The sequence below is a fragment of the Nilaparvata lugens genome, chromosome 10 (genome assembly GCF_014356525.2).
Source record: "Nilaparvata lugens isolate BPH chromosome 10, ASM1435652v1, whole genome shotgun sequence".
Taxonomy (NCBI): Eukaryota; Metazoa; Arthropoda; class Insecta; order Hemiptera; family Delphacidae; genus Nilaparvata; species Nilaparvata lugens.
Window position 1 is genome coordinate 8175471 of NC_052513.1, and position 22572 is coordinate 8198042.

At 34.6% G+C, this 22572-nt stretch overlaps 1 protein-coding gene across 2 annotated transcripts; it reads right to left on the bottom strand.

Moving 5' to 3' along the window:
• Nucleotides 1-2398: 2398 nt before the first annotated feature.
• On the bottom strand, nucleotides 2399-22560 carry LOC111043381 (complement component 1 Q subcomponent-binding protein, mitochondrial). 2 transcript variants are annotated; one of them, XM_022328311.2, is made up of 6 exons: nucleotides 22042-22403; nucleotides 18925-19075; nucleotides 17082-17278; nucleotides 6694-6900; nucleotides 3883-3971; nucleotides 2406-2689 (listed from the first exon to the last, which is right to left on the bottom strand). In XM_022328311.2, exons 1-6 carry the CDS (start codon nucleotides 22271-22273, stop codon nucleotides 2543-2545), a joined length of 1023 nt encoding a protein of 340 aa, XP_022184003.2. In that variant the 5' UTR covers nucleotides 22274-22403; the 3' UTR covers nucleotides 2406-2542. The 2 variants fall into 2 exon arrangements, with proteins under 2 accessions (XP_022184004.1, XP_022184003.2); XM_022328312.2 differs by lacking the exon at nucleotides 6694-6900 and having other exon boundaries at nucleotides 2399-2689; nucleotides 22042-22560.
• Between the last annotated feature and the right edge of the window lie 12 nt (nucleotides 22561-22572).

Genomic DNA, 22572 nt, shown 5'->3' on the forward strand with positions numbered 1-22572 from the left:
TAAAATACCATGATAATATTTTTAAAAAGTGTCAATTGAATTTATTTTTCTACATACGAGATAATAGATTATTATTTGAATTTTTTATCCATGAGAAACTGAAAAGTTTCATTGAGTTTTTCATCACATTAACAACCTCAATTTTGTGAGGAAAATATGTTTTGAGTGAATATTTACTAATATTTTCACTTAGAAAACTAAAAGTTATTAATAGAGATGAGAACCTTGAGCGATATATTTGAATATATTTTTAATGAAGAATAAATCTGTGGGTAGATGACACAAGTTGATAAGTCACATTTTTGACCATATTGAGTTATGCATATGGTTGTGTTCAGAAAAATTAGATCTATAAGATGGTATAACTAAATATGTTGTATCTCTGTAAATAGCTGAGATATAAGCCTTGCTCAAGCCTGATAGAGCATTTTCTCCCAATCTCTAAGTTGACAAATATTGATAAGTACATATATCTCAACACTCTTCTACCGGTTTGTATTATAATCCAATTATCAAAAGATGGCAAAATTTGATAAGTGTATATACTGGTAGGCTATTATAAAATCTGAAAATCAATAACCTATATTGAGAACTACATAACCCATACAACTTTGCAAACAGTTCAAGTTTGGTTAACATGATCAATACTTGTGAATAATATCAATTAAGTGTTAAAAAATATATTCAAATTTCTAAATAATCTATTTTTAAGATATTCCCTATACTGTTACATTGTGATTTGAAACATTTGGCAGATGGCAAAACATGATATCTCTGACATCACTTGCAAAAATTCTTAATAGTTAATTTAAATAAATGTATTATTCCTTGATATTCTATATTTAAATAGTCAAAGATCAGCTGATTATATTGGTGTAAAATGGGTAAGAAAAAATATGATGGATAATTTTTGCAGCTATGCCAAACTTTCAAATTGCTCTCCTGAAAAGTTTACAAATCATGACTTATCAGCTTGTGTCATCTACCCACAGAAATTTGGTCCAATGTTTTAAGCTAACACAGATTGCTAGCTTTTTAAACGAGCCCTCTTCTCAATAATGATTCTCTTATGTTTCAAAATGTACTATATCCTTCTAGTTTTATTCCAAAAAGTACTATATACTAATTAAAAACCAAAAAGTACTATATCCAAGAATTTCCAATTAGTTTTTTATTTTTATTAATTTTAGTAGTCATGATATAATAAAAGTGAATATTTAAATGACAATAACAATTCATGCTGATTCGTTTGAACATATTATCAAAATAAGTATTATTACTCCTAATTGTTGAGAGGAATTAATCATATCCTGAAATTTTTCACCAAACGGATATAGTACCTTTTGGAAACAACCTTCTCAATTTAATGTAATTAATTATTACGAATTAATATTTTCATCAACTATTCCACCTCCTCCTCCTCAAATACTCAACCTCATCCTCTTCCTCCTCCTCCACCTACTCCTCTTTCACCTCCTCATCCTTTCATCCTCCTCCACCTACTCCTCCACCTCCTCCTCCAACTCCTCCCACAACACCTCCTTCTCCTCAATAATAATAATAATCAAGAATACTGCTTATCAAGTGAAGAGTGAATAACTATATCTATTACATTACTATAGAGTAAATAAGATAATTATTATCCATTAAAAAATCTTCCTTGTTTTTGAGTATTTTTGAGAATTGACCTCGCACATATTTAATTTGAGTGTGCTGAATCCGAATCTGAAATCGCGAAATCTCTATCTTCATTTTGAAGCGATTTAGGTTTTGATGGATAGATGAGACATAATCGTTTCCTAGAAAAATTGACGCAAACCTGGCTGAGATTGATCGAAGAAAGCACAAACCTTCAAACCTCAGAAATTTACAACAATCTCCCGTCTGCACGACGCAAACTTAGCGCAAACCTGGCAGGTTTGCGCTAATATCTTTGTCGTGTAGACCAGGCATAAAGAGTACTGACGATATAACAAAATTCAAAAAAGTATTTTTCACCTATCGATCTGACTAATTATACTACATGATAACTGGAGTTTTCAAGTTTGAATTTGAAAAAATCACACTACATAGATGAGTAGTTATCAAATACTTTGTATCAAAACCTTATTATTATAGCGCTAGTGTGGCGCACAAATTGAAAGAATTGTAATTAATGAGCAACAACAGAGACTAGACAACAACTGCGGTCACAAAATGTTTACTATCTGATGGAGCTTCGCGATTGGACTCAATTGATTCAATAGCGGAATTTGTAATTTTTCCTAGCCAGCCACAGCCATCCCGTATGAATTATTGTTTCATGTTTTGGTTGATGCCTGAAAAAATTTTCTTCACACGAAGTAACTTTCGTGAAACATAATGAAGTGGCTCAATAAATAATTAATGAACAAAAGTTATGTGGGAACATATTTAATGTTGCAATAAGATAATATATAATATTGATTACAACAATGATCTAGGTCTTCTTAGAGCAAAACATTATTGTTGGTACAAAAAACATAATTAAGATTAACAATGATCACGACTAAACTAACAATAATTACTTGCTGGAGAACTTCCTCAGTCCCTCAAGGAAACTGATGTACAGGTTATGTTCGTAGATTGTGCTGAATTCAGACAATTTCTCAACAAATTCGTTTGTGATTCCCTTATCGGCCAAGAAGTTCATCAAAATGTCGTACAAATACTGCAAGAGAGACAAAAATTATATTACAGGAGTTTCTCAACTATTAAACACAATTAGATAAACATATTTCAATTTCCTAATATTTTTATCCTGTTTAAAACCAACTCGATCCTGCTCTACATGCAACATATTCAAAATATAAGCCCATCAAATAATTTAGCAGAATTTTTATAGTGAGATATGATCATAACTTATATAGGACAGTAGCCAATGGCCAGAATAAATAATATAACTTATAAGTGTTGTATTAGGTCCTGATAAGTTATGTGAAATATTTCTGAGCTATACTGCTGAACAGTTTTCTGAGAGCTCTGAACTGAATTTAGTATATACATTGTGAACTACTGAGATACTATACTTCTCATACGTACTAGACTTGACGCTCTTACATATTGACCACGATATGATGTAGGTGGTCAATTGAAACCTGTTCTTTACTTCACGAAGTTTTGTAAAATGCAGATTGCTTTATAATGTTTCATTTTGTCTTTTACCAAATTAAAATAATAGAGATAAAATTGTGATTAAGAGCAACAAACATAGGACCGCTAACTTTTGTTTTGAGGCAAACCTTGTGTAATTGACTTAATGTAGGCTAGACACAGTGACTGTTATTAATTTTACAAAATTCTTTGTATTTATATTTATGAGGATTCTAGAACTGCGTGGTTCAAAAATTGATAAATCAATCAGCTCAATCACTGTTTGTCAAATTGGATTAAACTTTTGAAAATGATTGCCAAATAGAACTATCAGCATACCAGTGTTGACTTTTTCAATCCATCGCCTATTATCGATTACCATTTTGAAATAGAAAGTTTTGTTACATAAAAATTCAAAAATCAAGTAATGCTTTAGTAACTGAGTTTAAGTAGTCCAAAAATGTGCAACCTAAGCACCTATATGTATTATTTAATAGAGTTATGTCTAATTTGTAGGTATCTTACAAGTTTCAATTATTCCTGTATTACAGAGGTTTCAATACTAAGGAACGGAACCCTAGATAGATATAAGTTTATATTATAAAGTAGTAACAAAACATTATTCAACATTTGAGCATATGTTATAAAAGTATCAACATCTTGGGAACTTAGGAAAAGTGATGAACTGTAATCATAATTCAAGTTTTCTGATAAAATTTCCTGTGATTGAGCATTTCAAGTGGAAATAAAATGTTATAGGGGTCAACTTACGCCATCAAGAACTGCTCCGGAAACAGCATAGTTGGTTTCTTTCCATTCACCTTCATAGAGAACAACATCTTCAATTGAGAATAAGTCATCTGTGAAGAAAAAATTCAACCATTTTAAAAGACTGAATTTTTTATCGAATATAATAAAATACTGTATATATCAAGTAGCATGTTTTCGAAAATAGAAAGGAGTAACAAAGAAATGATACAGAATAATTTAAAAAGGGCCGACTGAGAACAAAAATTATTTGTAATTTGAATAGGAATGGAATAGAAGATGCTTTTAAATCAGTCAATGAAATATATCTTCATATTATTTTTGGTTTTCTATAATTATTATTTAACACCATCAAGTTTTTCTGCCGTTCCTTGTACTACTTTAGAGACTTCATTAAACGAAAAATATACATGGAAAATAGTTCAAATGAACTGAAATGCTATCTTCACTTCAACACAATAATCGAATCAATATTTTTTCACTCAAATGCTAAGACCATTCATCTGAACTGACCAACTGAGAATCTTAAAATTCCCTAAATGGATGTGAAAATACATCCTAAATGTTACATAATATACTTTTAACATTTGGGTAGAATTCTATTATTTCAATTGTATAGCCTTAAAAAGTATTCAAGTGTGATGACAATACTTTTTCAAGAGGCACATCGTAATAACAGTTCGACTCAAAGGCTCAACACACACTTACGCGACTCAAGTCGAGAAGAGACTGCGACTCTAGTCTCTTCTTGACGCAGCATGTGTTTTCAAATGGTGACACTCAGACCAGTCGACTCTAGTCTCCGCTACCTCACGACTGTGAGACTGAGTCGACTCAACATGTTGGTCGAGCCTCGACTTGAGTTGCGTAGTACCATGCATTTTTAATGAAAGTGAGGTTATGTTTTATGAAAGTGATGTTTTATCATTTTAGATAAGATACAACAATATATTCATAATAATTATTATAAGATTTGTTGCTAAGTAGTGACGAATTAGATCTTCTATTTTCAATAAAGTAAGGTTAGAAAATGGAGTAGCATGGAACTGGAGAAGTGACTATGAGCAAAATAGTCGTAAGACTGGAGTATCCTCGACTGGAGTCTTAAGATTTGAGTCGAGGTAGTGTGAATTGAGCCAAAGAGAGCTGAATAAAAAGAAATTATAATAAGAAATTATCTATAATGACCATAATGAATGAATGAAAAATAAATTAATGTACGTATTTCTACCTCTTTAGCACTGGCATAAAATAGCTCCCCTCAATGCAATGCAATCCATGAAATCCCCTCCTACTATTCAACTAACCACAGACAACATGTATCTCTGTGGCTTGTATCTGTAATTGTAACATACTTCTTCTTCTCAACCTTTTCCCACTCAGGTTGGGCCGGCGTTTCGGGTCAATCGCTTCCAGGAGTCTCGGTCATGGGCTTCGTTTGGTGTTAGTCCATTCTCGACAAGATCTTGGGCGATATAATTCCCATTTCTTCCTAGGTTTTCCCCTTTACCTAGTGCCTTCGACATCTAAGTGGTAGATCTTTTTTCCCCACATAATCGTCCTCCCTTCTCTCCACATGTCCGTAACACTGTAGTTATTATAATATACTATACTATATAAATAATAATACTGCACAAAAATTCCCATCTCACAGACAGCTTATTGGGACTCCCTTTTCAAGTACTTCATCTTGAGCCATCTGAAGTTGTATTTATTTGTAACTAGAGCATAGACTTCATTAAAAATCTGTGCTAGAAGGTTGGATCTGGTTAGATCTGTGCTAGCAGATAACCCGTGCTTTGCATCGGGGAAAATTTGGTGTTGTTAAATAATGCAAACTCCTTATGTCCAGAAAACATTTAAAAATTTAATAATTATTTATCATTTTGTTTAAAATTACATGGATAATCTTTATAAGAGTTGAAGATTTCCAACAAATAAAATGAGTTTGATAGGTCTCGAACCCACCTTTTGATTTACTATAAACCGCGCGCGCTATCAACGAAGCTACGGAGTCACTTGGAGTATATTTGGTGCCTTATTTGGATGGGCTTTATAGTTGCGTAATGTTAAATCACAAATTGAATGAATTGTTTTATTATATTATAATTAATTGATTAATAACAATGTTGGAAATAGGGCTATGACCATTTTCGGTAAATTCAAATTATTTATGTAAAATTACAAGTTAATCAGTTCAGTAATTCAGACGTGATGATACGTCATTCGTAAATTTCCTATCCCGTACTGTGTAAGACGATTCTTTCCTGTATTATATTATTTTTTGTTAAAATAAATCTCTCAATCTATCAAAATTTTACAGGAGTGGCTTGATATCCCAACCTATGCCTTAGGTTCGATCTCTGGTCAGACCAAGATATTATTCTCAGCTTATTGTTTGGAATGCTCTCGCGTTAAGCTGTCGATCCCGGCTGCCCAAAAAATATGTCTTAAGTGGCCTCTGATACCTTGAAATTAATCGTGTGCCATCTGAAGAGCAACAGGTCTAACAGCCAGTTCCTTTGATATTTGCAATTGTAAATCAATATTGAAACCGTTGATCTTCATAATCTTTATAATGGTCATCTCACGGAACTAATTTAATTAAAACTTGAACTTTGTGTACAGACCTGTCGAGTTCCAGTAATGTAAGGGAATATACACTAAATATTGGCTGATATCATTTATAGTATGAATGCCATAGTATAGGTTTATAATAATATAGGATTAATTTATCTTGAAGCCTTGCGAAACTGTTGACTTTGTTTAAAACTTGGAGACCTATTTTATTATAAAATTGATTGTCTGCCTAACCTGAAAGCTTAGTGAATAATCCACGATGAGATGGTGAACTTTTCCATGTTTTTTTCATCCAATTTAACGGTTTTATTGGGACTACGAGGGATCTCATTTTTTGCACCGCAGACGAATTTCTCCACGATTTTTTTATCCAATAAGTCGGTTTCATTGGTGCTACTAGAGATCCTAGTTTTCTTTTGAATCTGCCAAAACTGAAAAGTCCTGGCAGGACGAAATTCGAATTATTTTCGTGTTGCTAAGCAACAAGAAGTAGTAGAAGAATTTTCATACCACAACCGAAAGCATCTTCAAGTTTGGCTCTAGCAGAAAATAGTCAGTACCAATCGTAAAAAATGAATTTGCGAAAATAAATGAAAATGAGATGGAAAACATATACAAGCTAAAATAAATAAACACCAGTGAGCTCCTGAATTAAATTCAAAATTAATTATAAAACATAATATCATTAGATCAAAAATCCACTGCGCCTACGTTGTAACAACATCACATTTTATCAAGTAAAGTTAATAATTTTTAAGAATATCTGAATATTTCAATTATTTGCCGAAGAGTGTCGCGTAAATGCAGGTGGTCATCATGAATTCTACGGCCAGCAATTAGTCAAATACGTAATCGAACTTCAAAGATTAGAACAAAACGTAGTCGATACGGATGAAGTGATGAATTATAAAAACTGATGTTTCGATTTATCAAAGACCAGATTGCTATATATTTTGTGTATTTTGTCAAAGTAAGGTGATTAGAAACATCATCAGAATTGAGTTATCTACAACTTTTACCAGATTATTCACAGAATAATCTACTTGATCCCTTTAAATTAACGAAATATTGTTGAAGAACATGCCAAAAAGCTCTGACATTTACAGCATTGTTAAAATTGCTAAATGTTTGGAATGAATTCATCAGCAAATTTCACAAAAACCTAACTTTTAATTTATCTTTTAAAATATGAAAATTTAGAAAATTAGCTATTTTTCATTTATAAGTATAACCAAAATACCAGAAATCTTAGCATATGACAAATGAGGAGCTTTTTTCCAGGCGTTCCAGAAACTTATGTTTATAAGAATACTTTGATGAGCACATCATGACACCAATAATTAGGTTTGTCTAATTGTGCACATAAAATAATGAATTGTAAGTTTTCTCTTAACGGTTCCAAAAAATTGAATACTGAATTCAAATCCAGTCATTCAAAAATAATGAGCGCGTATCATCTCCAAAAACTCCATTATAAAATTTTACAAGGTTATATCGTCGGCTCAGTTCCATAAGGTTCTATGTGTATTTTTGCTACTTTGGAGATATCAGCGTTCAAAGTTTTCAAGCAGGCTCGAAATACACTCACACCAAAACTTACCATCTTTTCTCCAATGTTTTATGGAACAGATACCTTTTCAATCATCATAGGAACTAAAACAATGTTGTAATTTGAGGAATAGTTTTGGGAATTCAGAAAATATAGAAGACTGTCCACATGAAACCTTCTGGCTATTCATTTACATCACACATTTGAAACCACTATGTAACATAGAACATTTTATCTCGCCATTTTTCTACTGTTGATATTTTTTAAATCACTGGAATATCTCCACTCCATGACAATTTCTCTATTAAAAAAACTATTATAAATATTATTAATTATCAATAAGAATTTGAGAATTTCAGTAATCTAAGAATTTAGATTTTTACAATAATGTGTTAAACCTTGATTACATCTATACAATCATGACTGCAGTAAGGCAAGCAATCGATTTTTTATAAATGCAATTCTAGTAATCTAGTAATAATTCTAGTATACACTAAAGGATGATCCATGGATTTGGATAGCCAACTCTATTAACTATTATACCAGCATTTTATTAACAGTGCAAGCAGGCTTTATTGATAAAACATTATTGGTCACTGATTAAAGATTTAGAGCTTATTCAAACGTTTATTACCTGGAATAATAATTATTATGAAGGGAACAAACTAAGAAAATAGATAATTGTGTATGAATTGAACATTTTAAACAAATTAAAAGCTACGGAGCCTCAATCAATACGTACTCTTCATTATCAGACTAAAAGTTAATCTCGGTGGATTGCTGAGTTCAAGCGTAGATCATCAACTCGGGTTTAAAAGATAATCTCGGTGAATTGCTGAGATCGGGATCAGGCTAAAATGAGATAATATCAGGAGCAAAAATGATGATTTTGGACTCCAACTTAGACCTGCTAGGAGGCAGGTTTAAGTTCAGATTAAGCTATTAACTTGCTATTATTTTTATTTTATTAGAAACCAGTGTCAAATTGGGGTTCGTCTTTGAATTCTGAACAATTTCATTACCCACAGTCATATTTAAAATGTTTTTCCACTGATGTTTAAAATATTAAAACATAAGAAAGTGAAAATGAAAACACCTTCAAAACAACAAGAAAATTCTATACCTATCACGAGAAGGGGGGTCTGGGTGGCCTCCCCCGGAAAATTTTATAAAAATACCCTCAATTTGGTGTGATTTCAAGCAATTTAGTGTTTAGTTTTTCTGTACCAGATTGGTTGGGAAGCTTCAGAAGAACTACTCCAATCTCGTTATGCTTGGTGACCAACACGACTTCAAGGTTTCCAGACAATTGATTGGTATTTATTTTATCATTGATATAACCGATTTGACTGTTTTGCCTTTCTGGTTTATGCTTTTTTTTTCATTCTCTCTTCTGAGAATTTCTGGAATCCCTGCCACTGCGGTCTTCAAAAAAATATTGTTTTTTTTCTTTTTTATTTATTCTTTTAATCAATCAAGGTATTAAGTATACTTATTCCTACATACATATTCCTACATAATCATTCTTAAATATACATCAGCACAATATATTATCTATTTTATAATCAGAATATTAATAATACATCCATAATATAAGTGTATTCTCTATTATTTACTTCTATGAGCAGATTAAGCTTATTATGTATAAAGTGGAACTCCCCCCCTACACACAGATGGATAGTCTAGTAGGGGGATTCCAAAATATGTTGTATATTGTATTTCTTATTCGTGTATTATGTTTTTTGGGAATAAACTGAATTGGAATTGGAATTTCTACTTATAAAACTACATCCTAATAATGGAGTTTCTTTATTAAATAAATCATTATTTAATTTTTCATAGAAAATAATATATCATAGGCCTATGATATTTCAGTTCATATAACAAATAGAATGGAAATATAATTTTATTAGTCATTCAATTGTTTCAAAAAATAGTTTTAAAGTTATAGTCTTCAAACCTATGATTTTCATGATTTTTACTCAAGTACAAAAAAATATATTGGGGGGGGATATATCCATGTTCCCAGACATTACAGGAGATTTGTATATCCTCCTGTCCCCGATGGAAACTACTCTTTAATCATAACATTACTGGGACATTTTGTGGGTACCATACTAAAAAAAAGGTGCTGAAGCATTGGCTGAGGGAACTACGTTTCAATCACATGAAATGATTTACATCCATGATCTATTCATATTCATGCATGAAACTGAATGAACAATTATCAATACATGTTATAATATTGAACTTTCAATTGTTAAAGATGGTAAAAACAAAACTGACTTACTTCAAAAAGATCTTTCTGAAGTATTCTCTATACGCAGTTCCTAGGCTCCCCCCCCCCCCCCAAGGATCAGATAAATAATGAAAATGCGGGTCTATCTACACGAATCCTTAAAGTCTCATACTGATTTAATACTTTTTTTAAACAGCAGTAGTATAATTATTCCTCCTACAGTATCAACAATGTAGCAAAATTGCCTTGGAAGTATGGCTACGGGTACGGAGTAATAGAGAATATATTTTTCTCTGTGGAATAGTTGAAGCTTAAAATAGAATAGGTACTATTATTGATCAGGGAGCAATAAGTGAGTTATTGCATGAATTTCAACGTGAGAATTAACAAGTTGCAAGATGTCACAGTGAAAGCAGAAGAAAGGGCGCAATCAGACAATCAATGTATGTACAGAGTTGGTGAAAATTATGGAACCAGCTTAAAGGTTCTTTAGCTTTCTAACTTAAAGTTATTTTCCAATAAGAATATGATTCCCAATGAAATTGTTGAAACTGTTATTGTAAAAGGAAAATTTATCTGTTTCCATGATTTTTTAAGAAATCTGTTTCAGTGTATTCCTACTTTAGGACCTTCTCTGTAAGTCAATATTTCTAATAAATATTTCATGATTTAATAACTAATAATGTATATGTTTGTATTGATACTTCTACCACATTTGTATAAAACTGGGAAAAATGAAGCATTTAATAACATAGAACCACTAGCCACTTAGAGGAAAAGCAGCTGTTCAGACCTAATTATGCTCTATGCTTCAGTATGATCACATAGAACCTTATGGCTAAAATAAGTGGAGGGGTAATGCACATGGGACATAATGAAAATATAAATTTCTATAACTAAAATACAGTTTAACACATAGAACCTTTTACTGGTGCATTCTCTTTGTTTTGGGGATCGATCTATGTGCATAACCGGGTAGATTTCCTTCAAAATGGAAGATTGCAAGAGTTACTCCTGTTTTCAAGTCTGGGAATAGGAATGATATTAAAAACTACAGACCAATATCCATTTTGAATTGTTTTTCGAAAGTTTTTGAGAAGCTCCTGCATTCGATTATTTATAAGCAGTGTCGGAGGATTATTGCACCTGAGGAACATGGATTTCTGCCTGGTCGCTCAACTGTGTCCAATCTTATAGTTTTTAGTATTGAGGTTTCACAAATTTTGGATCATGGAGGTCGTGCAGATGTTATCTTTACAGATCTATCAAAAGCGTTTGACACCATAAATCATAGACTTCTGATATGGAAACTCAAAGTGTTAGGATTTTGTGTAACAATGGTTAATCTTCTACAGAGTTATCTGGAGGCAAGAATACAATATGTCAAGATTCACAATTTCAAATCAGAATGCTTTGAGTGTACATCAAGGGTTCCTCAGGGCTCTAACCGTGGTCCACTTCTATTTCTTTTGTTATATATATATGTTAGGATTTTACAGTGAATCACCGCCTTCCTTCTTTTAGTCGGATTTTCCATGTTTGTCGGTCATTCCACTCCCCATCTGTGAGATTTCTAGCCTCCATGGCGTCGTCCACCTCGTCTCGCCAAGATCGCCTTGGCCTCCCTCGCTTCCGTCTACCCAATGGGCTCCAGTCCGTCACAATTCCGATCCACTTACTTGCACTAGCCCTTCTCACGTGCCCATACCATACCAGTCTCTTGTCCTCAATGAACTTCATTATATCCGATTGAACTTTCATTCTGTTCCTAATCTCTTCATTCCTTACTCTATCCAACCTGGTGACCCCGCAACACCTTCTCCAATACTCCATTTCCACAGCCAGAATCTTACCCCTATTTCGCTTGTTCGTCACCCATACTTCTGCACCATATGTCATTATGCTTCTGACTATTGTATGGAATATCATCTGTTTGGTCTTTCTGTGGATACTCTTACTCCAGATTATGGGATGCAGTTGTCTTATACAACTTCTAGTTTGCCCTAGCCTTCTCTTTATTTCTTCATCTGTACCCCCGTTTTGCGTAACAGTATAACCCAAGTATTTAAATTTATCTGTGCCTTTAATTTCAACGTCATCGTCTACTTTGAGATTCTGCGTGACTTCACTATTTGTTTGCAAGTACTCCGTCTTGTCTAGGTTTATTTCGAGCCCCGCCTCCTTGTATTCTTCCTTCAGCCTACGCATCATGTAACTCAGATCTTCCTCATCCTGGGCTATGACCACTTGATCATCTGCAAAGCAAAGGTGAACAGATGCTCCTCCCTCATAGGTATTCCCATTCCCTGACATTTCCTTTTCCATGCTGTCAAGGTGTCTTCCAAATAGATTTTGAAAAGAGTTGGGGACGTACTGCAGCCCTGAAGTAGGCCTTTGGATGTTTCAAATGGTACTGTAATGGTTTTACCAATTCTGAGTCCAATTCGATTCTGTTTGTAGAGTTCCTTTGTGGCCCTTATAATACCTGATGATATTCTGAGGTTTTCCATTGCTTTCCACAACTTATTCCTGGGGACGGTATCATACGCTTTTCGGAGATCCACAAATGCCAGGTGTACTGAACGGTTTTTTGCACTTTTCTTCTCTATTATTTGTTGGAGAGTATATATATGGTCAATACAAGATTTACCGACTGAGAAACCAGCTTGTTCATCCCCAATCTTTCCATCTATCTCTTTCTCCAACTTAATCTTCAAGAGTTTTCCATAGATCCGTGCTATTGTTGGTAACACCGCTATACCCCTATAGTTTTCACATTTATTCTACTTCCTTTTTTGTAAATTGATGTCATGTGTGAAACCTTCCATTTGGCTGGCATGCTCTCTCCATTCATCACTCTGTGGAACAACACGGTTAGGATTCTGAATAACTTTTCTGAGCCGTACTTGATCAATTCTGGATTGATTCCTCCAGGTCCTGGTGATTTATTATTCTTCAAGTGTTTTATCACTCTTCTCACATCCGCCTGTAACAAAGGAATCTCCTCCCATTCCTGCTCCTCTGATCCCTCCAGATCACCCATAAATTTCTCTCTATCCTCTGTCAGCAACCTTTTATAATATTTCTCCCATTCTCTTGGTTTAATCTGTGACACCGCTACCTTTTCCCTTCTGTTAGTTCGCAGACTCTTTATTACTCTCCAAGACTCTGAACTTCTTGTCCCGCCCAGGTATTGATCAATTTGTCTACAAGTATTCTCCCAATGTGTATTCACCTCTCCTGCAATCAGTCTCTTAACCTCTCTATTCTTATCCATATACTTCCGTCTGTCTTCCGTTTTTTTTGTATTGAGCCACCTCTCATACAGAATCTTCTTGCTCCTTATCTCTTGTTTTGTACCGTCAGATAAATTCAAATTGTTTTTATATTTATGGACCCTCTCATCTTTCTCTCCCAAAGCTTCAAATGCTGCTTGCTGAATACTCTGCGTTATGTGGTCGTAGGTGTCCTCTGGACTATCAAATGAAAATTCCTCCAACCTTTGATCCAACCTACTCTGATAAAGCGCTCTTATACTCTCCTCCTGGAGTAGTTCAAGGTGATATTTTTTCAGTTTTGATTCCGGAGTTTTGCTTTCTTTAACATTAGATTCACCATCTTGCCTGTTTTCCCTTCTATTGCCATTCCAGGGAAACTCCAGTTTGGCTATAACCATCCTGTGATCAGACCCGCATTCTGGACCCCTTTTCACCCGGACATCTTTCACCAGTATTGTTGTTTTTTGCCTCATTATTATATAATCAATAATTGATTTGAGACCCCGTGTCTCTTGTGTCCATGTGAATTTGTGGATCTCTTTATGCCTATAGAATCCATTGAGCACTCTCAAACTCTGCAGTTCACATAGCTCAATCAATCTCTCACCACTATCATTTATACTCTCCTCTCCAAAACAACCCACAACTGTATCTCCAATCCTTCTGCCAGTTCTGCCATTGAGATCACCTGCCAATATGATTTCCTTTCGTCCCTTCATTTCTTCCACATTGACCCTCAAACATTCAAAAAAATTTTCTTTGTCTTGCACTTGACTGTCGTTGGTTGGACCATAAACTCCCAGAATAATTATTTCTCTACCATACATTTCTAGCTCAACTTCAATAATTCTTTCATTAACCGGTTTCCAAGATTTTATAAACCTCTTCAGTTGCTTTCTAATAACTATACCTACTCCAGCTTTGGCTCTTTGGTCCTTATCCACCCCACTCCAGAACAGCAATGTCCCTTCCACCTCCTCACAGCCACTTCCCTTCTTCTTCATCTCGCTAGTCACCAGTACGTCCAAGTTCATTCTATGGAATTGTTGTGTGACCTCCAGTGACTTATTTGCCCATCCCTGCACATTCCAAGTTCCCACCAATAATTTCCTCCGACCCTTCTTGTACTTTTTTGATGGATCCATCCGACTAAAACCTGTAAATCGGTTTCCAATATCTTGAGCATCACTGCCTTCCCCCGTATCCGAATGAAGGCTCCCTCTTGAAGAGGTGTGGATTGCCACCCGGGGATAATTTTTAGCTTTGCTCCCCATATTTTCAACCGTTAGTTTTTTACCTGTGCTAGGTTGTTAACGCCTAACGCCAGAACCCCCTTCAGGAGGACCAGTTGGCTCTTCCGCTCCGTCTGCCATTGTGACTATGTCATCTTCTGCCTTCAGGACCGTTGACCACATAAGTTGTTAGGAAGGAAAATCTTCCCATGAATATCAGCCGCCCAGTGTGGGTACAGACGCTGTTAGAAATCAGAAAATTCGAAAAGAAGAAAATAAATAAAGAAGAAGAATTTGACCAAGGAAGGCCATCAAGTAAAGAAAAAAGAATGTAGTGCGCGACCAACTGGGTGGCTGAAGCGAGCCACCTTCTTTTGTTTATTAATAATAATAATAAATAAATTCGTATGGCTTTTGTTGGTGGGGAGTTCCCTTTCGGGAATGTTCCACCGCCTGAATATATAATTTAAGCCGTCAATGGGCCTTACGACTGTCATACTTCAGCCGGGACCGACAGTTTAACGTGCCCATCCGATAACACGGGAGTGATCTGATTAAAAAACTTTTGGTAATGAGAGGGGTTCGAACCCGGGATCTCTATGCTGCTACGCAAGCACTCTATCCACTAGACCACGGATCACTCCTTGTTTATTAATGATCTACCATCTACCATCAGAGAATCTTCATGCCTTCTGTATGCAGATGATATAAAATTATATAAAGAAATCAATTATCAAAGAGATTGCTATGATTTGCAGAGGGATATTGATAGTCTGTCTAGATGGTGTGATAAAAATGGACTAAAAATGAATGTGAATAAATGTAAATTCATGAGTTTTACTCGGCAGTCCTCCACTCATGCAGGTGTATACTTTATAAATGGTATTCCATTGGAAAAGGTGGAGTCGTTCAAGGACCTTTGAGTAGTATTCAGCCCAGACCTTTCTTTCAATTCACATATTGATTACATAGTTAACAGAGCCAATCAACAGATGGGTTTCATTTTGAGGACATGCTCGCCCTTCACTGATGTAGTACCTCTGCTACTCTTATACAAATCAATTGTGAGGAGTCTATTTGAGTATGCATGCGAAGTATGGAGTCCTTATCATAATGAACAGATTCACCTTCTAGAACGCTTGCAAACCAAATTTTTGAGATGTATGTATTATAAAAAGCACAGGGTTTTCTGTCCCTTTGATTACCCAACCAACTCCCTCAGAAGTATGTTCAATTACTTGTTTTTCTGTACAATCTGTTAAATAATAAAATTGATTCTTCCTACCTGCTTTCTAAAATTAACATGTATATAAATACCATTGCTCGTTGTTCTGGATTTTCATTTCATATTTCTCGCTCCAGAACGGTAAGACATTATAACTTTCCTTCAAGTAGAGCTCAAAGAATTTTCAATACTTATTCAGAGCACTTGGACATCTTCTGGTTCTCCCTCTCCAAATTCCAAAGGATTTCATATGATTTAGTCTTGTAGTATGTGGTCCATCATTTCGTGATTTGCGCTTGCATTTCTTTTATTCAATTATCCTCATAAAGGCTAGTGGTAGTACATTACACAGACACTTTTTTTCCTCTTGTCTATATACCAATAATGATTATAGTTTACTGAGGTATGTGTGCATTTTTTCTTATTGAATTCAGTTAATGTATTTTTATTATTCTATATACGACTGTATATTACTTCTATTTTTCGTCTTATTTCATTCTCTTAATTTTATAATTAGCTATTTTTATAATTTATTATTTTCTCATATTTTTTATCTTCTTTTTATTGAAAATTGTATTATGTTGGAAATTATTGTATAGTGTGGAGGAGGCAAAATGGTTTTTTTACCTGTTGTCTCCATAAATGAATAAATAAATAAATAACTCAATAAGCCCAAAATTGTCACATAGAACCTTATGGAACTGAGCCGACGATATAGTTTTTGGATCTTTAATCTTGATCTTTATTATTTCAATCGATATTGTATTACTGACGGAGACAATTGCAATTAGTTTGTTTAATGGCAAATGAAGTATTCTTATTATTATTATTATTATTATTATTATCATCTCAAATAATAACAAAAGTTGAACAATTTTGCTTTTTTCAATTTTCTAGTGAACCCGGGACCTGACGTCTCAATTTTTTTTGATTCAGTGCTCCAGAACACACAAAAATCATTTAGAAAAAGGTCTACTATTTTCCCAGTAAAAACTAGCGTTTGATAGTATCGATACTTCTGAAGTGTAGAGTTGATCGATAAAAGTATGACTTCTCCCAACGTTTATATTTAAAATGAAAATATTGAAAATAAACTAACTGTATTCTTCCTCGGTTTGGGCTCCGCTCTGGATGAAGGAGCAGGTCATCCCAAGTGTTTCTTTTCCTCGTCTGATTTCCACTTCGAATTCTGGCTTGGAAACCATTTCTCCAAATTCTGGTTTGTCCATAGTTGGTGCAATCTCAGGTTCCGATTCGGCGTCAACGGAGTGGTTCACACAAAACATCACTTCGATCCTGAAAATATCACCACTGATGAATGATAATATACTTTTTATAATATACATTTTTCATCCTTTGAAAATAAAAACGGATTTCCTTGAATTGATTATTGTTTTTGAAGGGACGGATTCAACGATCCAAAGGTTCAAAGAACCCCACACATCAACCGAAGCTTATTGTGTTCCCAAGTAGTATGTTAGTTAGGCAAACCAATAACTGTGTCCTTTACAAGAACCAGGATACTAACATCCCATTCATCAGCTGGTTGCTTGTCGCAATCCAGTGTGATAAACTAGGCAGTCTCTTCATACTGATTAGTCCTCGAGACCTACGTGAGTTCCACTCCTGGCCTTCTTTGAAGGTGCTTCCGCTGAGGAAGGGGTGGCCAAGTTGCCTCTAGGGCGCCCGGCCACCCTTGAATCACACATTTGTGCCTGGAGTTTCACCCATCTCTGGTCTCTTGGGTTTTTACTTTTTACCCCTACGAAACTTCGCAGTCAAAAGCCTCACCTCTCCAAAGAAGTTTTGCCTAAATGGTCGCCCTTCTTTGAGCAGTGGTGAGGTTTGGTCTCTCCACCCAAAACTCGTGACCTATGTGAGTTCCACTCCTGGTCTTTTTGTAGGTCCTTCCACTGAGAGAGGGGACGCCAAACTGCCTCTAGGACGCCCGGCCACCCTCGACTCAGCCTCTTGACCCACATTTGTGCCTGGAGTTTCACCCATCTCAGGTCTCTTGGGTTTTTCTTTTTGCCCCTCCGAAACTGCCCTGATGGGGCAGATCCCGTGGGTTTGAAGGCAAGGCAACTTCTGGAGTTGCCTTGGGGTCCCTTTTAGTCGCCTCCTACGACAAGCAGGGATACTGTGGGTGAATTCTGGTTTTCAACACATTATTGAGTACGATGTTCGACTCAAGGCTCCCCCAACCCACAGGGGCTTTCCTTGAATACTTTGATACCTACGTTTTGAGAATTTACTAATTTTCAAAGACGACCAGACTTTGCAAAGACATTGGAGAAATGTTCTACTACTTCCTTTTTAAGGAAATTCATCCTTTAGACTTTCATTTCTACAGTGATATTGGATGCAGGTGATTCCCAATGAAAACTGAAACGATTTTAAGCCCAGACGATACAAAGTTTTCTGTCACTTTTTCCTGTCAACTGGAACAGACTGCATTCGTTCTTACTTTTCTGCTAATCATGATCAGCTCATTTGGAGCAATCTTTTTCGATCCTCAAAACTGTAATCTTTGGAAGAATCGGTTTGGATAAAATTTTAGATCTGTAGAAGTAGAAAATTTGCTCATTGATTGTTATGATGGATTGAATATTAATTGTATTTTAAAAGAATATGGTAATTAATTATAGACAATATCTACACTTGTAACATTTTTCAATTAAACACGACTAGTTTCAACATTCAAGTCATTATTGTATCTTCATGCCAGAGTAATAGTTATTTTCTGTAATTGAACATTCAAATAGCCTGATTGAAATACTTTATTAGAATATTGTATTTTTTCAATAATTGAACATTTAACTAGCCCGATTGAAATAGCCTACTTTATTAGAATATTGACATTTTTTAATAAATTAACTGAATTTGACCCTTTTCATGCATCTTAACATTTTATGATTTAATATAAGGAATTCTCAACTCACGTCTCTTCTCCAACAGTTTTTGTCAATGTAACTTCTGATCCATCCAACTGGACTTTGAAGCCACACACTTCAGAAGGCAGAGTATTTGACTTCAAAAGTTTCTTCTCTTGAGCTATCTCTTCTTTCAGGAAATCAGCCAACTCCTTTTCACCTGGAATGTGTTTAATAATATAACACTGTAAAAGACAAACAAATTTGATATACGTTCTTATGAAATGATATTTGATAATCAAGGAATCTGGGCAACTGGGCTAGGTGTCATATTCAAATATTCAGCTACGGGGGTGATGCCTAGGTGGGTTCCGAACGCCCGGAAAGCTTTTTACAACTCATGAAAGAGGAGTTGGCTGAGGCGGTCACCCTTTCAATGGGAGTACCTGGCGCACTCAGGTAGCTGAATTCTGATCAGATTCCCCAGCCTATGCAGAAGCCCTCTTCAATTTGCTACCAACAAACCTCAAGGCCATAGAAAGCAATAAAATCTTCGCTGCCGCAATGACAGAACAGATACTATTTGCTGAGAGAATTTATTGAGAACCACACATTTCAACATTTGCCTGGTAAAGCAGCAGATTCCACATGACCTCCTGAAAAATGAAGGGGAAAACGACGATTCCCCGGTCTATGACTGCGGAGAAGACTGAACAAGTAACAAGTAAGTAATTAATTGTTTTCTGCTTACTGAAAGTCTGGAAAATCTTAGGTAACATATATAAATTATTACTTACTGGTCGACTATTGTAACTGGCTGCACGGGAATTCAATATCCGTAAGTAATATTTGATTAAATTGCATCGATTAAAATTGATATACATCTCAGTTACAGAACTGCAGTTTTTCCTTCTCTTTCATTGAAAAAAATTGAGTCGATACCTTTAAATATAGTTCATACAATTGTGCCGTAATTTTATTATTAGCCAAACTTTAGCACAAAAGGTTTTACTAAGAGCCCTGAGTAGCCAACAAGTAACCCGATTTTTAAATAATGAGGCCTGGTTAGGCTTCTGGAATTGTAGTAATTCCAGTATCAGGCACTTTTTCACTGCCATATCTCTTACGGTCTACTCATGTGGGGTCACTCAGCCCAGGTTGTGGACATACGGAAGCTGCAAAAACGGGCCACCAGGATTATTACTGAAAGCGAACATCTTGCTCATTGCAAGCCCATTTTTGCTAGGCTGGGTATTCAAACTGTAATCAGCCACTTCCTCCTTCTCTGCCTCAAGTATGTGAAGAATTGAATTTGAATTGAGTTTATTGCCAAAATTACAAATACATATTTGTACAATATTAATCACAAGAGTATACAATACAAATAGACATTGATTTTAACTTGAGTACAACAATATTATCAATGTAATATTTGGCACTGCCAACATAAGAAACCTTGTGTGTTGGCAGTGAGTTGCAGTTCACTTATTCTGCTTCAAGTACTTTATATACAATTCAAATTTTATAATGTTAAAGAAAGTATTACAGTAATTTACAAAAATCGCAAAAGCTTGAAAAAAAACAAAACTTAAGAATACTACATATTATATGATAAAGTGATATCCAATTAATTATTGTGACGTCTTGAGGCCATCATGACAGTTAATCTTTCAAAAAGAGAAAATAAATACAATAAAACTAATCTCCTGCAAGATACGTGGGACAATTACATACCTGGTTCAAGAACCTGAAACTGAAATACCATCGTTCACAGTTTCTAGTAACAATGCTTGTTGGGTACAATACTATACTTCATACAACTATTTTGAAGAATATATTCTGCTCAATCCAATATTCTATACTTTTAAGTAAATTACGTGAGATTTTTTTATCTATAAAATCGTTTGGAATCTTATTTATAATGTAGTTACAATAATATGTAAATTGGTGCCTGCATATGGTTAGCTTGATGAGTTCTGTGTTAAATCTATTGTTAGGACGTGTATTATGAGGTGAAATATGTGTAGCAAAATTCGATTTATTCTTATTGATATAGAGTATTATGTTTTTCGTATAATTCTGTCTTATTGTCGGGACCTTAAATTCAAGAAAAATTTCCCTACTAGGATAGAGTCGTGGCTTACCTAATGCAGCTCTTATAATATGTTTTTGTAGGATAAATAATTTTTTTAAATGTGTATCATATGCAGCTCCCCATACTTCATTAATGTATTGAAATAATGAGTGAGCATACGCAAAGTAAATTTTTCGTATAATGTCTTTGTTTTTTATTTTATTTATTTTGTAAAAAATGTAAATGAGGTATTTAGAATCATTAAAGAAGAATCATTAAAATTTATTTACTCGGACTGATGTGCATCAGCACAACACTGGGCATCGAGAGCTGTTGACGTCCCCAGTGTGCGCCTCCAGAGATCGCGGGTATGCTATAGGAGTTCAGCGCTACGCTACTTCAACAGGCTGCCTGCAGGGGTGAAGCAGTTGGAACTCAGCGTGTTCCGAGAGAGTTGTGACCGGTTTTCTGAGAACCAGGGCTTATTATGATGTTCAGGAATATGTGAATGATGACCTGTTTCAAATATTATTAAGCTAAAGTGTCATTATGTTAAAGAGCAAGGCCTCATAAGATATATATTTTTTCGATCTGAACTTGATCAATTTGGTGTTTTTTGTTATTTCTTTTTATTCATGACATGACGCCATCGATCCTACATTTTGTGGGTAATGGATGAAGAAGGTAGGCCTATAAAGTAATAAAATTTGACTTATCTTTACGCCATCGTGTTGACATTGCATCATACAAAAGTGTCATGATAAATTAAGATTTACAAATTATACTATATTTTTTATTGAAAGTCAGCATCAATGTACATATTATTTTAAAAAATATACAATATTTAATGATGAATTTGACTAAATTGGAGTCAGCTATTAGAGCTGGCTAAAGTGCACGTCCAGTTCCAACATACCTGTCATCAAATTTTTGGTTGGGATCGATTTAGTATGTTATTTTGAGCACAAAATCCATACTAAATTGATCCCAACCAAAAATTTGATGATAGGCATGTTGGTACTGTACGTGCACTTACACCATTAGATCTAACCGGCTATCACTTGAAGAATCTTTAAAGAAAAGTAGGTATATAGATTAGGCTTGCTACTCACCAGAGGTGTGATTTTTCCTGTTGCATCCACAAGAGCATAAAGTTGACTGGCTGTGGGATTTAAACAGTTCAAGATTCTTATTAATTCCATTTTCGTTCATTTTAGACATGTGCCATAGATTTCTTGTGAATTGTCTTGATGGGATGAATGATTCACTCTGGCTCTGTCGGATTATATTTGAAAAATTTCTAAAGGATGAACCCTTGAAAACTGTTCTTAAAATACTATGCATATTTGAAAAGATAATAGATAATACTTTTTGTTAAATCGAATAAATTTAACCTAAATATTAGTCAAGATTTTGATGCAGCAGGATTGCAGGATGGCGAATGAAAAGCACTTAAACAGAACTACCAACTTTAGCACTAAAACTTTCAGCACTGGAATGGAAGTTGAATACAAAAACTTGATTATAATTGGAATAATTAATTTGTTTGAAATAAATGCTATTTTTTAAAAAATATGAGAAATAAGACATATAGTTGAAATCTTTATTTAACAAATTTCATTGATTGATAAGTTTCAAAGTTG